This window comes from Varroa destructor, unplaced genomic scaffold (assembly GCF_002443255.2).
Source record: "Varroa destructor unplaced genomic scaffold, Vdes_3.0 BEIS01000004.1, whole genome shotgun sequence".
In the NCBI taxonomy this organism is placed as follows: domain Eukaryota; kingdom Metazoa; phylum Arthropoda; class Arachnida; order Mesostigmata; family Varroidae; genus Varroa; species Varroa destructor.
The window spans coordinates 9,012,435-9,034,055 of record NW_019211457.1 but is presented as its reverse complement, the minus strand read 5'-3'; the positions used below and the strand labels follow the sequence as shown (position 1 = coordinate 9,034,055).

Sequence of the window (21,621 nt, the reverse complement as noted above, 5' to 3'; positions counted from 1 at the left end):
TTACGTAGTTTACATTTAAGATATGTTTAGTGTACCAAAAATTAATCTCTAAAATACCTTTCAATACCGCAACAACTCCCTTAAAAGAACTCCCATTTTAATCATTTGAAGTCTGCCATATTTTATTATCACTTTTAATACATACACAAACATGGACATATAGAAATGACATGTTATGACATGAAGTGTAAATATATTATATAGATTTTATTAACGGTGCTTATGACAGATGTATTGTTATGATATTTGCAATTTCGCTTATTATAGGCGTAGGCCTTGTATACGGAGTATTTTCATAAGAATAACGCACGATCTGACGATCACTCAGTCTCGGTACAAAAATTCGTACTATATAAGAGCGAACTGTATTACGTTTTCTCTGGCTAATTTGTTCCTTTCTGTGTAAATTACTATGCACTTCCGTTGATGTTTTCCTTTTAACTCTTTGTCCCTGTTGCAGCCTATTGAGCGGTTTCTTGGGGCAACCATTAGCTCGCTATAATACTGCTTCAATGACTCTTAATACTCATGTTGTTTTTCTAAATGTATTTCAATTATTCGACATCATTAGCACACCTGAAGTGCTTCTGCAAGGTAATAAAAATACCTAAGTTGACAGTGACCAATACAAACCGGTCTATCGAGCGGAAGATGCGTAGCCCTTGTATATTTGCTAATGACAAAAGTTAAAATTTTGCCTGAATCCCCATCAAGTGTCTATGATGAAGAGTAAGCACTTTTCACTATATAGCCTGGACAGCCCTTATCTATAAGGAATGAAAGACTCTAAAGGGCTTCCTCAACCTACACCGTAATTGGTCCTGCAGTGTTGACGTTCGAGAAGATTACTAAAAAGACCGGAATTGCAAAATAAAAAAGAAAGTGACATCGAAAGTTTTCATTTCACGCGTCGATTTCGGGTGCCCAGTATTGACATACTGTCATGGAATAGCTATAATTTCTTTTTGGCAAAATCATGCTTCCGGATATGTTTCATATACGACGAAATAGCTAAGAACTAGTCAGTAAAACGCCTATTGCAATCTAGCATAGATGGACTGAACGCTAGCCCATATATTTCTGCCTTGGTATCACTTTCCCCTATGAACATTGAAATTAGATGTTGTTTGTAGTGCCGCCATTGCCCCCTCCACTGTTGTTATTTGTTGTCGTGCTACCGCCGGACATACTGTTGGATAGGTTCGAGGTATTATTGTTGCCAGCACTGGTCTTGAGTACAAGTGGGTTCGCCATGCGAAAGATACCCTGCAGCATAGCACTAAGCGAAGTAAATGTTGTGCCTTCGTCTACTGGCGAAGAGGCACTGGCTCCAAGAGCTGGCGGCACAATGAATTCAACTGTGCGCGGATCGTCGCGATCGCCTTCGGCTACGAGGGAGGCCATCTCGATCATAAAGCCTTTGACACACTTATATACTAGCTCGGCTCTGTAATGGAGTCCCATGTGAATCACATTGACAACAATACACGGGTGAATGGAACGAAAATATAGAGAATTCAAACGGGATAGTTAGCTGTAGAAAGCAACCCTTCCTGTATTATTCCTGCAGATGGCTCCAATACACTTACATTTCTAAATTTCGAGTTAAAATTCCTGCGGGTAATTTCTATGTCAACTAAATGGGTTGAATCAAATTTTCCAGCATCTTGTTACGTGTCATTGTATGTTTACATCGTCATGCATGATGGAATCATTATTCACACGACACGGATTAGATACAGTACGACGCATTTTAACTCTCATGTAAATGCTCATATAAGTAATTGAAGAGCTAAACATTGTGAGAAATTCTAATTTCGTTGCTTCTTTTCGTTGAGTAATTCAATAATTCTATTATGGAGGTGTTGCGACAAAGGAAAACAAAGTACATTTACCTTTTAACGCACCATGCTTGGGTCATTGTGTGAGCGCTGAACGCATTGCAAAGCAGCAACGGTATTGACAGGGTGCGGACGTCTCTTTCATGTGCTATGCGGAGAATGTTACGTAATCCAAGTATCACCTGCAAAAGTCATACAATAAATGACCCCTTTCAATTAAAATAGAATACAACATCAGGCGAATAAAGCGCCTCGCTCATTCGTGAGCGTACACGTATAAGGAACAGAGATATCTCAGTGAATTAGATCTGCTAACATTTCAGAAACAGCCTTTATATCAGTAAATACTCCTTGTTCGCGTGAGCCTAGAAATGCGAGCTCAGAAATACTAGCACAAAGCTCATAGCTACTTTCTCAAAGTTTTATTAAGCATGAAACAAATAGACAGCCAGTCATATCGTGTCTATACCAAATGTTTACCTGATGTCTGGATGTAAGTTCTTTCCGACTCAGTTGCTCCTCGTCACTTCCAGCGACTAGATGAAAAACAATGTGAGCTCCACCCAGATTAGAATGTCGCGTTATGTATACGTCACCCGGCGAAAGCGAGACTTCGTCCGCGTCATCCTCAACGAACGGACTCTGAGGTCCACTCTTTTTCGATGGCATTGAACCATGACCATCAGGTGGATCCGTTCGACTGTCAGCGCCTTCCTGAACTGCGTTGCTGGAACGTGAAGTTGCTTTGCGAAACTCAGCTCTTACCTAAGTAACAAGTTATAAGCCTTGATTTGAATATGATACAAAATATATAATTCGGCTCCACCAATTTGTGCATGTTTGTCAGAAACAGCAGTAAGTGCAAAAACGGGATATTAATAAATAAAAAGAAGTGCGATTTGCTAACAGAGAACAAAGAAAATACAAAGTCGACTTTTTATAAAACAAAACCTGAAATGCGCGACGTATCGCAAGTAACCATGACAACAAAAGAAAAATATTACAACCATCCACTGAGTTGTACAGAACAAAGTTTTCATGGTAGAAGCAAATTACCTCGGAAAGTTGTGTCTCAATGTCCGGAAAATGAAGCTCTGCTCGCATCTTGCAGATTTCGGCAAATTCTGTGGCAAAAATACCAATAAGAAAGCAATGTATATACGTGCTAGAAAATCGTTTAATACTGACTTTTCGATTAATGGGCGTTTATTTATTATTATAATTTTAAATTGTCAGCTCTCCGTGAGCTAAATTAGAATATACTTACCATTCCAAAGTCACTTCTTTAACGTTAATGATATCCTACAGGTAAATATTTCAATAATACATTAGTTTTGTGCTAGTGACTTTGAACCATAAAGTTTTTTTGCAGTGATGGCAATCGCTCGTTATTTCGGGTGGTGTACTCCCTAACGACATGATGATCGCTGCTCAAAGGCGTATGGCTTAGTGCTCTTGGAAAGAATCCAATAATGATATTTTAAATTCTATGATCATTCTTGTGTTATACAGAGTGGAAGATCTAAAAGTTACAATTACGCCAAAGCTTGACCCCGATATCCATATCAATTCGATAATTAAATCAACATCACTCATTCTTAATGTAAATTTAATGTTTTTGCCGTACATAAATCCAAATCATGTTATCTGAACCACATACACAGCGACTATTTTATGGCTACTATATAAAATGCTAAAATATTGTACATCTTTGTTAATAATCTCCCTCCTCTGATGTAACAGAGGTGGATTCGATTACGTTGGGATAGTGCTGATAAGTGTGCTAACCTCGTTTAATACCCTTGTATGAGCTGACTCTGTTGTCAACTAGAATTACGGCTCCCTGTAGATGCCCCGAGTAGAGACACATCGACGTTTGGAGGGCTTCTTCCGGCGAACGTTGTCTAAATGTTTCGAGCAGATCAACGCAGCTAAGACGAAGGTTATGCATCACCTTTAGCTGGGATCCTTTAGTTAAAATTACAAAAAAGGCAAATTTTTAATAAACAATCTTTTTTCCATTCTGAGCTTTTTGTAGCCTTGTAACTACTAAAATTCTCATTTTCCGCAAACTACCGATGAGTACAAGATAAGATGCCCAATCACACTCAGTCTTTGGCTGATAATGTATACTGTCTATTTTTGTTAACCCAAGACCTTTAAATATAACTGTTGCGTATAGGCCAGATTCTTAATGATGACTTAAAGGTTATTTGAATGAAAGCCTAATAACTGGTTAATAACAGGAATAAACATTTATGTAAGCTGTTAGTATCTACTTTTTGTATGCCTATATAGTTCACTCTTCGTTAATTGTTGCTGAGGGAGCCCCGTCAGCTTTGGTGGCCAAGTTCAAACCAAACCTGCGACATTCGAATCTATTTGTCAAAGATTCGGTCATCGTAATTGCTGCACAGAAGGGCGATTTATTTTGGATTGCGAGTCTATCAACAAAAAATATTTCTTTTGTCGACAACTATTACTGTGAACTGTGAAAGCTTGAGCGAATAGAAATAGTAAGTAGAAGCAAAGTACGATTACTAAGATAGCTAAAGTAAAGAATCTGTGTCTAGCAAAAGACGTATTTATTAACTCTAGAATTTTTTTAATTTTATTTTATAAACAGGATCCTCCAAAACCATCTCAGCACTGCCTGTCCTCAGTGATGCAAACTATGGCTTAAAATACATCAGCGGAGCATATATGCACGCATTATTATATCAGGCATCTTAGGCAACATTTGTGCTAGAAAAAAGTAGACAGAATTAATGTAAATAAATCACAGAAACTGCTAGAAATGCTCGCCTACCAAGGTGTATAGTAAAACTTTCGCTGAGTCCAGAGCCTCCGTGCTGTTGTCGCGTAGATCCGTTTTCATCTGCCTCAAAGGCTATATCATCAATTTGCATACACACTGAAGGATCCGGTTTCGTACTGTGTACACCACCACGAAAACGAAGAAAGCAAAAAATACCATAAACAATTAGACATTGTAGTTCTGGCCAAACTTACACAATAGTCAGGCGTCAACAGAATCAGGATTGTCCTAAACAAAATCCCTTATGCGTCATTCGTATTTGTTTGCGATATTATCAGTATACTGACAAAACTTGGGCTGCTGCGTGCATCATCCATCGAAGAAATGCCTCTCGCTGACGCGTGCGCAGAGCTTCAAGGCGCAGCCTCCAGTTTCGCTCAAATGCTTGCCTCTCCTCAACATGTACTGATGCCAGCCTATTAAATAATTAGTTCAAATAAAAGTACAGGATAGAAATATCGGTCAGATACCTGATGTCCTAGTGGAACTATAAGATGACTAAAGCTTGTGAGGAACATGACAAGAACGTATTGTTTACCATTACTAATATCGTAACCACTTTAATTTATCTTCTGGCTAAACCTGCAAGATTTCTTTAACTTGTTTACTTAAGCATTTATACTAAATCATTTGATAATGATGTGATATTTGGAAATGTGTGTACGCTTCGTGCTATGGTCGAAACATAACGTTTAAACAGACTAGAATTAGGGACAGTAGTAGTAAAATATAAACATATTCGCACGGTGGGCCGATATTAGTTTTTCAATACAATACGCAGAAGAAACCATCGAGTAGAGTTTTAAGCATACGTGTTGAGAAGATGCTCATTGAAGTCACAGCTAGTTTCCAGTTCCCGATTCTGTTTGTCAATTAGAGCTGCGAAGTCTGCGTCCATTTCTGCCCGTTCGATCTTAGAACGAGCCGAAAAACCAGCCTCGACGCGGAGAACCTTTAACTGGGCGCCACTATGCATCAGATTGTGGTACAGGAGAGAAAACTCTGGCGAGCCATAATTGCACAATGTTCAGAAAATATTATTATTATTTGTTCGATGTTAGCACTCAGTGGATGTCCAGATATTTGTAAAATAAACATGTCATTATGATCATTGTCAGTCTACATGAAAAATATCATACCAGAGATCATTTACGCTTCAAACAAATATTTAGAGGATAGTATGCAAGCGGTAACAACCTGTGGCCATTTGAAAAATTAGATTATGAATAAAAAAAATCTTGGCCCGAATGCCTGACTTCAGATATGGTATATAAAAATGAAATCTTAAAAGATTCTAAACCGTCATTTTCGAATACCTTCATCGTCATCGATTCCATTGGGGATATTGGCAAACTCCTTGTACTCTTCTCGATAGCTGCGAACGATATTTTCAATAAGTGAAGGTAGATCAGTGTGGCCGAATTCATCACTCTCACGTGACTTTCCCACACTCAAGAGAGTCATCTGTTGCTGCGGCTGTTCATGTTCAAACCTCCCTTCATCAGCATTCACCTTGCCTTTTTCTATATAACTAGCTGGTTCAATTCCTAGCCGATCCTTCAGCACCCCTTCCGCTTTTCGATTAAAGTACGCCGATGTTTCCTGTTTAATAAATGCTTCCATTGCTGACTGGAGCTCTAAAAAAGAACCGAAATGAATATATATGTATACAGTTCTAGCAGTAAGTCTATTAACTGCAGGTAAACAAATGCTCGCTATTATCTCGCAGCTATAATTTACAAAAAAAAGTTTTGGGCCTGTTAAGAGTAAGACACGCACGGATCAAAACGAGAATGTTAAGGAAATTTTAGGTTATACAATCCTTTTTATTGAACCCAAGGTTAGAATCCCATGGTGCAAGTTTTTTTTGTATCTCTTTTGTTACGATTAACATTACGACGTCAAAATGAATGATCCCACCATGCTTTTAGCTACCAGTTCCGGCATATTGTTGCAACTAGAAATATTGAAAAAAAAAACGGAACCTTTGACTCTTAAACGAGCGAAAAAGGCTTTGTCGTTAACGAAAGAAGGATACTCGAAGTATGTAAATGTCGATATATGATGTACTAACTGAAAATGCATAATGTATTTATTTTATAAGATCTATGTCTTATTCACTTAATAAGTTTAAGCACTGTCTTCCGTATAAAATTTTGGGTGTAACTTCTTCACAAGCTCTTGACAACATTCTCTATAGAGCGAGGCATTGTGGACCATGGTTTTAGCAGTACCCGTAGTATTCTAAAATGATTATCAAACGTTACCGCAAACTGCTTACTTCCCAGGTTCACTCAGGCATTCCGTTGTATTCAGAACAATTAGTGGCTCAGACAACGGATGTGGTGCTTGAGAAGCTATGATGAGAAATAGCCTCTATTTCCAAACTTCTTAAGTTAGGTAACATTTGTTTAGCGGCGCACAGCAGAAATATTAAAAAGACTGGTTTAGCATACAGATAGTGGTCGACTAGAGCCTATCATTTTTTGATAATAGACTGTAAACGCTCTTACTTCGTATGCCTCCACTAAAGAATGAGATATTTTTGGATTTACTCTTTGTTTTATTACGGCTTTTCCACATCGGCTTTTTTTGATATATAATAAGTAATATGATACATTATTTCATCCTCTACGTATACAATTGATAATTTAACTACATCAGCACAACATCATCTATACAGATTGCTAGATCGTGACGGATATCTTTTCCAATTATTTTTTTCAACTTGCTGCATCTGATAGCGATTGTATTGTTGTGCTCGTCGTTCTACCTGCTATCCGAAACATTTTATTGGATCGCTTTATCTGTCACCTTTTTGTACGAAGATATACTAGACAAAGCGCTACGCCCAACGCGACACCCGTTCTACATTAGCATCGCATAGACAGCTACACTTCACCGGGAAAATTCGATGGTAAGGAGTCGGTGTAATTTTTCTGAGCCACAAACAGCCGACATCGCCTTTGGCCAAATATATATTTATCCTTAACTACTTATAAACTGATTAAAATTTCATGTAAATGTATATTACATATTGTTATACTCTTTCTATTTCGATATGGTAAGGTTAATTCACTTCTATTGGAATGACGTACGCGCAGTGACATGCTTGAGTAAATACACACGCGCGTTTATTTAGGTAAATATATTTACATATTGTTCCTCCACGCGCACGCTGGTTTATTATTAAATCTATTATTTTTGAATAAACAATGTTGTATATATACACACATACAAGGCTTTTGATCTGCAGACAGCTATATATATATGTATATATAGAGGCCGTTTTACTCTATAGTAAACTACCATATGAAAGCCTTGGCGGTCTATAGCACCAGCAATTGCCCGTTCCCAAGGGCACTATGCTTGTCAAAATAACGTTTTTGCCAGGCTTCAGTAGGTCATTTCACTATGAAGTTCATTGTGACAAACATGAGTATTTGTTTTTCTCCAATTCGACCCTTTCCAAGTGGTAGGCCGCGCTTCGTTCGCATTTACCTTGGCCATTGTGCGCAAGACTTCAGCTTTCACAAAAAAATTAGATATAAAAATTATTATAACGGCCGTTGACATTTCGTCATTTACCAACGAACTGAACTAGCAATCTATAATACGTAGTCTGTGCCAGACAGAGTTCAGAGATAACGATTGCTAAAATAACGTAGACCTACCTCATTTATAGAGTTTTTAATGTATACAGAATCTAAAGTTGATCTTTCAAATGAAAAATCACCAAGATATAACAAGTTGATACACTTCGTGTCTAAGTGACTACTTTTTCCTGTTCAGAACCACGTAGCCTACGTGAAAATTGTAGCAGATTTCAAATATCTATGGCAAGCACTCGTATATGAGGTCCACAGAAGATCATGATTTATATTTAAAAAAAAAAAGGAAAAGTCATCTGTTGTCTAATAGTTTCTCCAACAAGGACGATGAACTTTCATCAAATTTGAGGTGGTGTATTTACTAAAAGCAGAAACATGAAATTTCTTTGAATTTACAGTACTGCCTATGTTCTTATTTGTTTCTCAAATCACCTTCATATTGTTCAGTCTAATTATTTTTGTTATCTTCAACAATACTTCAGCAATATTAAATGGTACTTTGTCGCTATGGGAGTTGTTTAAAAATAATTATTTGTCAAGATGGCTCTTTGATTTTTGTAGGCCTATTTAACTCCCTACACATAACGCATATGTCTTATTTTTGACAAAGGACCTTTTAATTATTCCAAAATTACCCTAATATTTCCCTATTACCCTAAATGGGTCAATGGCGAGGAATCGATTCTTGTAAAAAGCGATACACCATCAATAGTTCGTTGCGATTAAAAGGCCAGTGGGCAGACAAATACCACTGCTTTTAGTCCTAACATAAAGTGACCTGGATTCTGTCCACCTAGGCTGCCATTAAGCGCACCAGACCCTCTTGTCAGTTCATGCACAACGAATGGTCAACAATTATCTAAAGGAAAAATTTAATTAGAAAACCTAAACACAGTTACGTACTGCGGGGACTGCTTTTCAGCTGAGTTCAGCCTCGTACCCCTGTTGGATTTGAAAGTTACCATCAGTTCTATCTTCCAAAATAAAAACCAGCTTTGTTTCGGTCACCTTTTTAAGCTTAACTCAGATTACTGAACCAAAATATAGATTATCAACATCTTAACTCAGTTTACTATTTGCTTAATTTTTCTGGAACTACGCATATTTACACATTTCAATCCTTCATTTCCTGATTTCTCCGACTTTAGTTCAAAGGGGTGATTTCCTTAAGCGAGAAGCCCCTTAAGATTTGATTTATCTCATTAAATGTACAGAATAAATATTACGGGTTCTTCCGGCTGTTAATATTATTGAGGTGGTCAGCTGGCGCTTGAGATCTCCATTTCTTGTCAACCCAACCAGGAAATCCTTGATCGGTAACTATTCTTTGTATCCTTTTGCGGGCTTTCGGTAAATCGCTTCTATTTATTAGTTATGCCTTTGACGGCTCTGACGTTTGTCAATTCAATTGCAAGACTGGAACTTATTTTTACACCAAATTCTGCTTCTTTGACTATCTACGAATATCCGTAGACTGAGAGACAGTACACGCGCGGCGATATACAGCCCTGGTTGTATTCTTTCCAGAAAGCTTACTTATATGGGGTAACATTGGTGGTGTTGGTACAGACAAGAGGCTGTCTTCATTTTTGTCGATTGCTCTTTTACTACTTGAGACAGAGTCTCTCAAAGCCGAAAAGCGCTTCAAATCTTGCATAAGCACTTGTGGCTGGTAGAGACCGGCTATGGTGAAGACTTTTTTTCTTTTTTTATCCATCTGTTGGCGTTGTTGTCGCGTCAATCTGTAAAATAAAAGGATCGGAGATTTTGTTACTAACACTGGCACATGCACTAATAATCCCCGAAGGTTAAATTTCTAGTGTTGTCGTATAAGGTTTTGTTTACTGACTGAAAATACCATTTGTTATCATAGCTCAATCCCAAATAATGCTGTTTATCGCATATACATAATTATCCTAGAAAAAGCGTCATAATCGTAAGCTTAAATGCTATTTACGTGTTGAGCATCCGGAGATTTTCCTCCTCCAATTCGCGTAGCCTTTGTCTAAGTTGGTTTACCTCAATGAACGCTGCTTCATCCTGCAACAGAGTCGTTAGTGAATTAGTTTAGTGACCTCGTTGTGGCGGAATGAAAAATCGACTTGAAAAAATGTGATATTTGCCAAATAAGTGTATATTTGTCGATCCTTTCCTCTACTCCGTAGCACAGATCAAGAAAAATACAAACACCGGTGTTTTTTGTATCGCACTTTTATGCAAAAGACTACATAGTTCCATGTTATACACAAGCTTAGTTCGGTCGCTATGATACGAGCGGGAAAAACTACTTATAATCGTTTTTCAAACCATATATATATATCTTGTAGCTATAAGTCGTCATTTCATTATTTCATTGTCATTTAAAATGACACAATAGGTTATATTGCAGAGACGCAATCTGAAATTTCACATATATACATATCATGTATGCGGTTTGCATATATAAATCAGCAAAACGCACCTTGTTATTATTACGTCCGTCCACCTGCACTGGTGATTCTGCTGTCGGTTCGGTTCTGCTATCACTCTGCAATTCGCCCACTCCGATGTTATCTAATCTACGATATTTTGCTTCGGGACACTTATCACTATTCGTTGTCTCACTGTTGGAATGACCTTCGATGTCACTACGTGTTCTTCTAAAGCGAGTCGGGTCAGCCTGAATGGCTTTCGTTATCCTCCAGTCTTCAAGAAGCAATCGTTCGTAAAGTCGTTTCTCTTCATGCTGAGCCAGATACAAAAAATTGTCGTTATCGTTACTATAGCTAATGCTGCTAAAAGTTCCATTTGGGGACGTTTGTAGATCTTCGATAGAAGTAGTACTTGAAGCTGTAGATGTTCCATCCTTAACATGATCAACAGCAAGAAGCCCTGCTGCTGCTGCTCCGCCAGCTGAGTTGCCCGTCGTTAGAGCTTTTGCAGTAGGTCGCTTTGTGATCTTAGCTACATCTCGCCATGACCCCATATCCCCGGATGGATACAAAACGTCCCGTAGGGTAACAACTGTGCGTTTGCTGTTATTGTGCGATATGATCACTCGTGAGAGATGCGGCTCCTAAGAACAAAGTAGGAAAAGAAGTTAACATTGAGGTTACATCTTTCGATTGTACACGACAACGGTCACTTGTGAGCAAATATAGGTGCTTTCGTTGAGGATGTTTGATTTTTACAGGTATTTAAAGTATTTCACTTTTACACTCTGCAATTAAAAATAAAGCACTGCACCACATGGATACCAGTACAAAGCATCTTCTCGTTAGCCTGGTACTGTTAAAAAGTTCATCAGAATTTCTGACGATATGCATTTTGTTTGTTTTTATTTTCGATTCGGAAGTATAAAAAAGAGAAACCAATTAAAGTCGGTAATGATTCTGTACTTACCTTCCTGCGGAGATCCAAACGACAGAAAGAAATGTTGTCATAGGTTGCCGGCACCTCAATCCGCGTAAGAGTTACTCGAAGATCAGGCCCACATTGAGCCTTCATTCGCATCATCAATTCATCGTACAGAGGACGTGGCTTTTTCGTGCACGCTGGACCAGGTCGTTCACTTGTTTCAGCCATTAGAGTGCCAACTTGTGCCTCCTTTAATGAACCGTTTGGAATTAGTGTATCTCCAATCTTTTCGACTTTTTCGACAACGTGTTTAATTTCAGCGAGGCTATCCCCCTCTGCGGTTGTTGAAGTTGCGTCTCTTTTTTGAGTGGTCGTTTTGCGAAGTTGAACTCGACTTAAATCAAGAATTTGTTTTATTTTTTCGAGCTTGTCGGAGTTTTCCCCGCCAAAAAAAAAGGATTTTTTTCTACCAGGTTTTCTACCTCCGGAGCTTCTTTTTGAGGGCAACAATCGACTTTCATTATCACAACCGTCGCCACTGTCCGCGTCCAACAAGATATCACTCTCATCATCCATATCAGTTGAGTCAGCCTCAAAAGAGTCTTCGCTATCGTCATATATACAAGACGTCTCCAGCGAGTAATCACTCCCTTGACATTCGCCATCAAAATTCTCATTGATTTGTTCTTCGTAAGTAAAGAGGAAATGCAGCGAATTGCCTCTACCACGACCTGGCCCCCGATTGCGACCGAGAGTGATGCGTCGATTCTGAATTTGTGCCATAGCACTACTTCCACGCTGACTTGCGTGTACACCGCGGCTTTCAGCTCTGCAGCGCAATCCCAAAACTTCACTTTGACTATGGCCACGACGGATCGCAATTACACTTTTATTTCGACCTCGGCCTCGGCCCCGGCCCCGACTACCGCTAAAGGCTCTGCTTTCAAGGTGTTTAAGGTCTAGACCTCTACCAGATTCCCGGGGGCGTCCCGGACCTTTCGGGCGTCCTGGTCCCTTGGCTTTACCTCGACCTACTACTGCCAATACTGGGCTTAGGGCGATGCTCGCGCCTCTACCACGACCTCTTCCCCGGTGGCCTGTCGACCCTTGAACCCGATTATCACTTCGACCGAATCCTCTTCCACGTCCGCGGCCATATCCCCTCCCACGACCTCGGCCAGATGATCTCCTACGCCTTTCATCATGAGTTAATATTTGATTCTGACTTTGACCGCTAGCACTATCCGAGCATCGGTCTCGTGCTGATCCCCGGCCACGGCCTATTCCTAATCTGCCAGCTTGACCTCGTCTAGAGCCACTTCCGTGGCCTCTTCGTAAGTAACCTCTGCTGCCACGCCCATTTGCCGTACCCCGCTCTTGGCTTTCGTTCAAAAAATAATCAACATCATTACTCATTCTGTTGGTTTCATCGAGTTCCTCATTGTTCTGGCTTTCTCTGACGAAGCAGCTGTCTTGTTCTGAACAATCTTGCAACCGCCATCGATTACAATTTGTGACGGCCTCACTGTTCGTTGCAACATGACCCTGTTTTCTGGAGTTGCGAACAACCTTTTGAACTACAAAATCCCTGAACTTGGCGATGTTCGATTTGCGCGCACGCTTCGACTCTCCCTCGTCATTGGTAAAACCCAAAAGCCGCCCATCACCGCCGTAAGGTACATTCTCGCTTGAGCTACACCCACGATGCACCCTCGTATGACTGCTCTCGCTGTTTAAGCCGTTGTAGACATCAGCGGACGTAAAAGAACAAGAAGAGGCGCCTGCAGAAGCCTCAGCGTTATGCGCTGTAGAACTAGAATGACGTTGCTGCTGTGATGGACGATACCCGTTAGTTGCACTGTACGCAGCATGTTCACCGTGGTGTTCTATATTTAGCGCGGTGGCGACATGATGTTGTTGCGTATGCCGTTGATCCTGTACACTATTTGTATAATCGTTTCTATTGCTCCTAGTTGTTGTTTCAAGCGGCATCAGCTGACTGAAAGCATCTGCAAACTTTGAAGAGGAACTAGCTGAGGACTCGTACGGCTCATGGTTCGACGATTCAAAGATAATGGGCACTTCGGGAGCGATCGAATCGTACACTATAAACTGTGACATCTTCGTTCATATGCGAGTGACTAGCGCCGTTCATATGCGAAATGCATAAGTGACGACAGAGTTCGCGCTAACAAACGTCGTCCAATGAATTGTTGTTCGCTCCACTGTAGTTTGCAGACAAGTACTTGTTTCAACGTCTATTAGCAGTCATTCAGTAAATGAATATCCAGAACTCTGTCTTTATAGGTCAGTGATTTACCTCAGTTACTGTCAAACAAATGACTAGGTTTGGTTCGTGAACACATAGCGCATCCTATCGGTTCAGATTTGTTAGTTGCCTAACTTTGATTGAAGCTTTGTTTGCAAGCAAAACGTATCGATACCATATTTTTAATAGATATTTTCCAAAAAAAGACGTCGATACGCGAATAAGCAATTGCACCACCAAATCTCGTTGTAAACTATGGAATTAGCGAAAAGGTATCCTCTGGACGAACAGGCACGCATGCGCGCACAGTGATTACAGAAGACTGCAAAAATAAATTATTCACGACGTGACCACGAAACTATAAAGTTCAACAGGAACGTGCAGTGGCCTTCATTACAAAAAGTGATAAAATAAAATTGTACACGTAAATGCCGTTACTATAAATCACCATTTGTCCATTTTTCTTTGCTAGCTGATCATCAAATCTAGAGCCTCCTTCCGAACGTCACGGAAACAACGACGGAGTATGTAAACGCCTGCTACTAAAAGGCGCGAATGGGCAAACAGCTTCCGTAATCAAAACAATAATAAATCGCCGGCGGCTTTTACCGCTAAACTAGCCGGCACGCCGCCAGGGTCTACATTTCACCGTCAGAGGCAGCAGGAAAAAGTCCACTCAAAATGTCTCACTCCCCATCTGGCGCGAACCTTGAATGCAGTGTGCGCTGTAGACGAGCCACAATTTAACGCGTTTCTAAGATCGCTAATCATGGCCCAGGGCTGACCAATTTTAATTGAGGTCAAATTAATTCCCAATAAAACCAAATCAAATAGACGGTGCCCAGAAAAATATGCCACAAACTGGTGGCCGTTGAGAAGCGGTCGTATTGTTAACTGCTACTTTGCTTATTTAGCAAAATATATCTAATATGCGGAAAAAAAAAACGGTTCTACATGGTTTTCTTTACTATTTTATTGTTAATAGCATTTAGTTTCGGGGTTTATACAAGTTGATCATGTTGTATTTGGTAAATGTTTTCTAAATACGATCGATTAATATCGCTCATCAATGCCGATTGCAATGTGAGCTATCTCATTAAATATTGAAAGATACCTAAGCATTTCTTAAAAACACGTGGGTACACGCGCAAAAAAATATTTGCTAAAAAATTGCTCTTTGTCTACAAAAAATATGGTCGCATATTAAGAACTACAAATACATTACTAATGCTTTATAAATTTCTAACATCTCTAGAGAAAAAGTGCTCAGATTGATATTGCTTCTTCGAGAATTGATTAAAATGATAAGATGCTTAAAACTATCTTGAAATTAGACTTTGAAACTAATGACTACATGCGCAGCTTTTTTTCATGGTTCCCTTTTATCACCATGAACGCTTGTCTTGTTTATTGTGATGTTGGTGGTAAGAGCACTAGTACAATATTTCGCATTGAATATTATGCACATGTGATTTTTTAAATTACACTATACTTACAAAAAGCTTAGTTACTTATTGCCAGTTCATGATATTATATAGCCACATCAAATTAGTCCTTCGGTATCCGTCAAACGGCCATGGATTTCCGCTATATATACGTACGTGTATATATATATATATATATATATATAAACTGAACCTTGTAGAGAGAGAGAATTTGGCAGGATAGAGATGTTGCCGAATCTTATCAATTGAGCCTATACTGTATCAGTTAATACTATTTTCGTATTCTCTCTATTTAGCATTATCATCAACATAAATAAAGAAATGTGTTATTAAAGCACTGGAAAAAACGTCCTTCCTTGTAAGCTGTCTAAATTTTATTAGATCTATGTTGATGTAGTACTTATATACATATTCACACGAATACAATTTTACCCACAACTTCAATTATATATTGCTCTTACTAACTATTATAACTGCATACGTGCGCGGGTCCCACGCAGCTGTAAATGTTTTGACACAACCATCTGCCTCCAAATATGTAAGCGTTATTAACATAGCAAAAATTAATTCAACAGTTTCAAACATGGCGTGCGTTTTCTTATATAGAAGAAAACAAAAACGGCACATATACTTTTTTTAACATTCAAAATTAGATATTAAAATTAGACAGTGTTTAGTAGGTTCCTGTAACAGGGCAGTGTGACTTGACACGAGTTCTGTATAATGCTGCTTAGCTTCAGCACATTTTAAACCAATTCTTACCTACTTTAGTTTTTCAGCACTGGTATCACTAAAACCTACGTATATTGGAAATTAATAGATAAAATCAATTGATTTGTGTGTAGCCGAATTTCACATTCAGCACAATATTTCCCTGAAGATGGATGATTGTAGATCTAGCCTGTCTCCAATACAACACCAATATTCCGCGATTAGATCTGCAACATCGATTCTGCCATCACAGACCCCGTCACAGATCTGATTCAGGAAAGTAATAAAGTAGTTGTCAAATTATCGCTAATAATTATTCTCAATTGCACAATAACTTGCAATTAAAAAATTATTACTATATACATATACTCAACATCTTTTCAAGCGATATGCTCTATCCTATATTGTTTGTGTAATTATAGACTACTGACAAGTCGTCTCCTCTTAACATCGATGTTAAAGCCTCTTTGTCGCTCGGTTTTGCAGCAGTTCAAACAGTTTATTAAGACGTCGCGGTGTCCTTATTCCATGAAATGAAAACACAACGCGTCTTTCTAACCAGCCTTATGAATAATCATATTTCTGCGACTGCAGCGTCGCAGCGTTTGCATCTCATTATATTAATTTTGCATTCAATAGAAATTAAGATATACTCTATAGACTGAATATAGGTTGGTGAGCTAAACTTCAATTACTTCTTCTGTTTGTTGTTGTGGTTGTTGTTGTTGCTCGTAGTGGTGGTGCTGCTCTGTTTCCTCTTGTTGAACTACTGGTTGTGTGTCTTGTGTCATTAATCGCACTACTGAACCCGTCCTACCCACGACCTGCTGCTCGCCTGTAGCGCTATCAATCCTCACCAGGAACTCCGAGTCCGCCGAAGCGGCTTCTTCAACGTAAAACACGCCGCCCTCCTGAACGATATCGTCAGTCGGACCATGCTCAATGACATGATGGGGTTGCTCGTGCTGGTCCGGTGGCAGTTCAACTTGAGCATGATGCAGCTGTTGAAGCAAAAACGTGCTTTGAGCAGCTTCAAGATTTGTCAACTGAACGCTTTCGCTAAACGGATCGACGTATCGCCGAATCGTTTTAGCTGACGGCAGCGTAAATAACCCTCCACCACCGTGCATTGTTCTAACAAATTCATAACTTTTCGAGCTAAGCTCAAACCATTTCATGTATTCAATAGCGGTCTCGACAGAGAATTTGCACGCTTTTGCTTTATAATTTGCTATTTGCTCTAGGAGAACTTTAGCCTTAAGCGTAGCCTCGCGTTCGGCTTCTGTAGAGCTCGTAGCATTGGCGTCTGATACGAGCAGTTGCAACTTGCGTGACAGCCTTATATCATCGTGGACAGGTGGCGGTCGTTCAATCGCGTCGGGGTCCATTGCCTGAGAGCAGTCCACACCGTTCACCCGAAGCAAAGGCTCACCATCGTCTAGTAAAGTTTCGGTCTTAACTACTTGCTGTTTCTTCGGTCGGCCTTTTCTCCTCTTTGGTAACGGCTCCTCCCGAACTTCCTGTTGCTGAGAGTTAAAGTTCTCAAGGAGAATCTCGTCAAAAATGACTTCCGTCGACTTCGCTTGCTTTAGAACCCCCGATTTCCGCCTAGTTTGGTAATTCGACTTGACGACGGTTCGTGTCTTACCACGCTCTTCAGTGACGATGACTTCGTTCGGTGTCAACACCGTTGGAACTACTGCTTTAACAGATCGGCCGCGTGATCTACTAGAACTGGTTTCATCCATCCGATTCTCAGTGTTCTGATTACCCAGTGGTCCAATAAGGGATAACGAGATCGCTGTCTTACCATCAGAGCCGGTGTTCCCAACGGTCCCAGTGGGTATGCCTTGTCCACCAGGTGGCGCAGACGCACCATCTTCGGACGATACAATAATCTGAACGACTTGTTCTTTCGGCGGGGGTCGCGTCGATTCCGAAGGTTTGGTCTTACGCCGCGCCATCACGACAGGTACACTCAGAAAGGTCTGTCAGTTCAACTCAATCCAGTGTGATTGGGTACAGACAAGTTGAAGCAATGCCTATTTTGCGTTGCAAATATATTATACTGTGCTCGTCAATATTGATCCATACACAGGTGTATGTCAAGCTTATCATAAATTAATGGTAATACTCTTTCGAAATCAGTTATTATAAGAGTCTATTCTTCTCTGTTAGAATCCAAGAGTTTTGCAACAATGTACACCAAAAATGAGAGACAAACATATCATTTTAGAACTACAGCGTTATGTCAGTAGACTATTACCAAGATGAGATTTCTAAATCGATCAGTGGATGCAACAAAGTTCCTTTGTTGCATATAGGCATTATTGTCTACCTATAATTTTGAAGGCACGAATATAGTTACTACCGGTATATTTAAGAGAATAAAGGTAGATGATTAATTTTTCTATTATTTGCTTCTTCTAGGGTAATGTTACGATTGTATGAAACCTTCAACCTTGATATTCGTTGATATTTAGCCATATAGCCAAACTACGTTTCGATAAAGAGACACGTATTAGTTGGTTCACATAATATAAATTTCATATAAAAGTACATGCTTTTGTGTTAACAGGACATTTGTTCAGAGAATTCTGTATGTTTAACAGAACCAAGACATTTACTCGAAAGTTTAACTTCGAGTAAAACGTCTGTCCACTTCATTGATGTCAGACATTCAATGAATTTTGTGCGCACATTAGAAAAATCTTTCGGCCAATGCCAGAGCCCCGACCGTGTCGAGATGGTGGTGAAAAATTGCGCCAAACTTCCGTCGACTTCCGTTCGCCTAAGGTGGTGTGTTGTGCCGGCATAGAAACTGCACTGCAGTGTAATAATAATGTTAATTGAGACGAGCGATATGCCGCGAGACCTTGTCGACTGTTTTCGTAGGTTACACAGGCACTTAGCAGGTAGAACCAGAATAGCTGTGGGACACTTTACGCAAACTCGCAATATTTCGTGATTTTTCACTGGTGAAGCTAGTTTTTGACTCGCAGGCTAACAGCAAAACCTCGCACAACTTGCAGGTTAAAGCAGCTGCGAAAGCCACGGAACGTCAAAGTTGTGGCCCGGTCAAATTTGAATTATTTCAGTGAACAGCTGAGAGTAGGTAACAAAATACCTCCTTCGACAGCGCAGAAGTTGAAGGCAATAAAGAATTTGTGCACACAAACTTCATATGGAGCTGACATTACGCCAAACCCGTATATATATATATATATATATATATATATATATATATATGGACAAGCTCCAGAAGTGTACTACGTGAAAAATAGAAAAAGCAAACCCTACAACGTTGTTATTATCTAAAAGGATCTTTTTTATCATCTATTTTAAGGGCTGACAGTGAGACAGCCAATGCTTGCATATTTCAAACGATTTTGTTTAACCTGAAAAAATTTGATTCGTTTCTGCTGGCCACACATAGGATTCCCGCCACATATCGTTATAGTTCGTTAATCCGCGAGATCGTGTTTTTAGCTCTGTCTGAGAGTAGTCGGACGGTTGTTCACCTTCATTGTCAACTAACGAAATTTAAGGACAAGCAGGGAACAGGGCATATACGGGCACTAACCTGCTTTTACGTAGAACGGCAGCCCATTCTCTTTGACAAGCCGAAATGCTAATTCTTCAATGTTTGTTCGATTTGGGATCTCCACAGGGCATCGAAGTGGTTCCGCGCCATCATTGCTTCTCTGATACCACTCAAATTGCACCACCTATTTAGGCACAAAAAATAAATCATATCCGCTTTGCAGAAATGCGTGAGGTACTAAACACCAAAAGAAACCAAAAACATTGACAAAGCTAAATCGCACGCGTCATCTTCGCTAATTCCAACTGGAGTTGTATAGAATCGTTTTATCGATAGAATAGATCGTAAGATGCATCAAACTGCCAATTGGCCACTCTGTAGTTTACGTCCAACTTGGATTTGTTACCATGACAGCTATTTGGTACACAGATCAGAAAGTTAAGTGATTATATCAAACCTTATCTGGTTGACGTTGAATGGAAACATTGCCGCGTAATAACATACGAACCTTGTGTGTCATTTTTGTTGGTTTGACCAGTTACCGTTATATTCTATGCACACTACTACTCCTAAAAATTGCAGAGCACATGAGGATGAGTCACAGCCTAGATTTGTCCGACAGAGTCAGCTGGCACAGCCACTTAATCCAATTAACGCGAACTAATCCACTTTATAGTACGTTCTTTTCTAAGACTGGTCTCTTTTCTAGTTTTCACAAACCGACACAGACAACCCTGCACTGATTCGTTGAAATTATAGACTTCATAGAAAAGTCATGCACTAACGACGTTATGAACCTAATACGGACGAACGAGATGTCACTATTTAGCATAGCTTTTTTGGTTGGCAGTGATCAGTGGTGCTCCAGTGTTCTCTCTTGCCGTAAAGTGTGTCTGTCAGTGGTGTTGTTGTTGTTGTTGAGCCGACAACACGCATTTGGTGGCTCTTGAAGCGGAGGGAGTGGGCGTTCTGTGTGAAGCCAAAAATGGGAGGATCTGTGTGTCACGTACAATTTAATTATGTAAAACTATCAAAGGAGGCAATTCCGACAAACAGTAGACAAAAATTGTAGTAAGTGGTAGGCCATAAATGCGTATTTGGTAAATAGATTTTGATACGGGGTATATACACAATAGTTCTACAATGGATACTATAGCGAGGTAAATTTGTCAAACTATAAATGTTTCATACATGCGATGCACGGGCAGAAGACATGTGTACACAAAGTGCTAAAAGAAGGTGATTAATTGCCGTTAAATTGTCATATTGTAGCATGTGTGTAGCGATTTATCAAATGCTTCTATTTGAGAGTAAGTCAATTGCGAGGAAAGTTTAAGAACCTAACCGAGAAAGCGCCCTAACTTAGCCGCTCAACTCTGATCGACCAAATCAGATGAATTTATTCAGTTCTCACATATACGGCGTATAACTATTATAATAAAGCTCACCCATGCTTGATGCTGTTGGCTCTTACAAAAAAACTCGAAGCTCATGAAAACATCTGACAATAGAAGGATCTTACTATAAAGTTTAACGTGGAATATTCTGTATGCACTTACCCCGCTCCGCCGGAAAACACTGATTTTATAAGACGACAGTGGGTATGACATTTCAGTACTTCACAGAATTCTGAATCACTTCTGCAACGTGCTAAGGCTTTGTATGTGCTTAATTAGCTAGATCTTCCATTCTATTATACTACTAAGAAATTGTAACGCTCACTATAACCGTTGTTATACGGATTGGGAAATTAGAGAAAATTAGTAGATATTTGTTACTGCATCAATATGTCAGTTGCAATGACTGTGTATATGTGAAATTGTGGACAGGAGCAATAAAAATAGTGTCGAAATATGTGGGCATACCTCAGGTACTATTGTACAATTAGAAATTGTCTGATTGGAAGCCATTATTTAGAGAAAATAATCTTTTAGAATAGAACAACCTACTATATTCTAGAGTGAATTATACTTGCAAAAGAAAACTATAATGCGTTTTCAAGATTGATTTTTTAAGACAGTGATTGAATATAGATCACTTTGCCGT

General features: G+C 39.5%; 1 protein-coding gene across 5 annotated transcripts; it reads right to left on the bottom strand.

The window, feature by feature from the left end:
- Positions 1 to 181: 181 nt before the first annotated feature.
- Positions 182 to 20,452, bottom strand: LOC111248720 (FERRY endosomal RAB5 effector complex subunit 3-like). 5 transcript variants are annotated; one of them, XM_022801538.2, is made up of 11 exons: positions 20,033 to 20,452; positions 19,615 to 19,759; positions 5,976 to 6,296; positions 5,472 to 5,661; positions 4,947 to 5,075; positions 4,651 to 4,775; positions 3,630 to 3,809; positions 2,898 to 2,965; positions 2,322 to 2,606; positions 1,896 to 2,023; positions 182 to 1,447 (listed from the first exon to the last, which is right to left on the bottom strand). In XM_022801538.2, exons 1-11 carry the CDS (start codon positions 20,093 to 20,095, stop codon positions 1,117 to 1,119), a joined length of 1,965 nt encoding a protein of 654 aa, XP_022657273.2. In that variant the 5' UTR covers positions 20,096 to 20,452; the 3' UTR covers positions 182 to 1,116. The 5 variants fall into 5 exon arrangements, with proteins under 5 accessions (XP_022657273.2, XP_022657274.1, XP_022657275.1 ...); XM_022801539.2 differs by having other exon boundaries at positions 20,084 to 20,450; XM_022801540.2 differs by lacking the exons at positions 19,615 to 19,759; positions 20,033 to 20,452 and adding an exon at positions 14,324 to 14,691.
- Between the last annotated feature and the right edge of the window lie 1,169 nt (positions 20,453 to 21,621).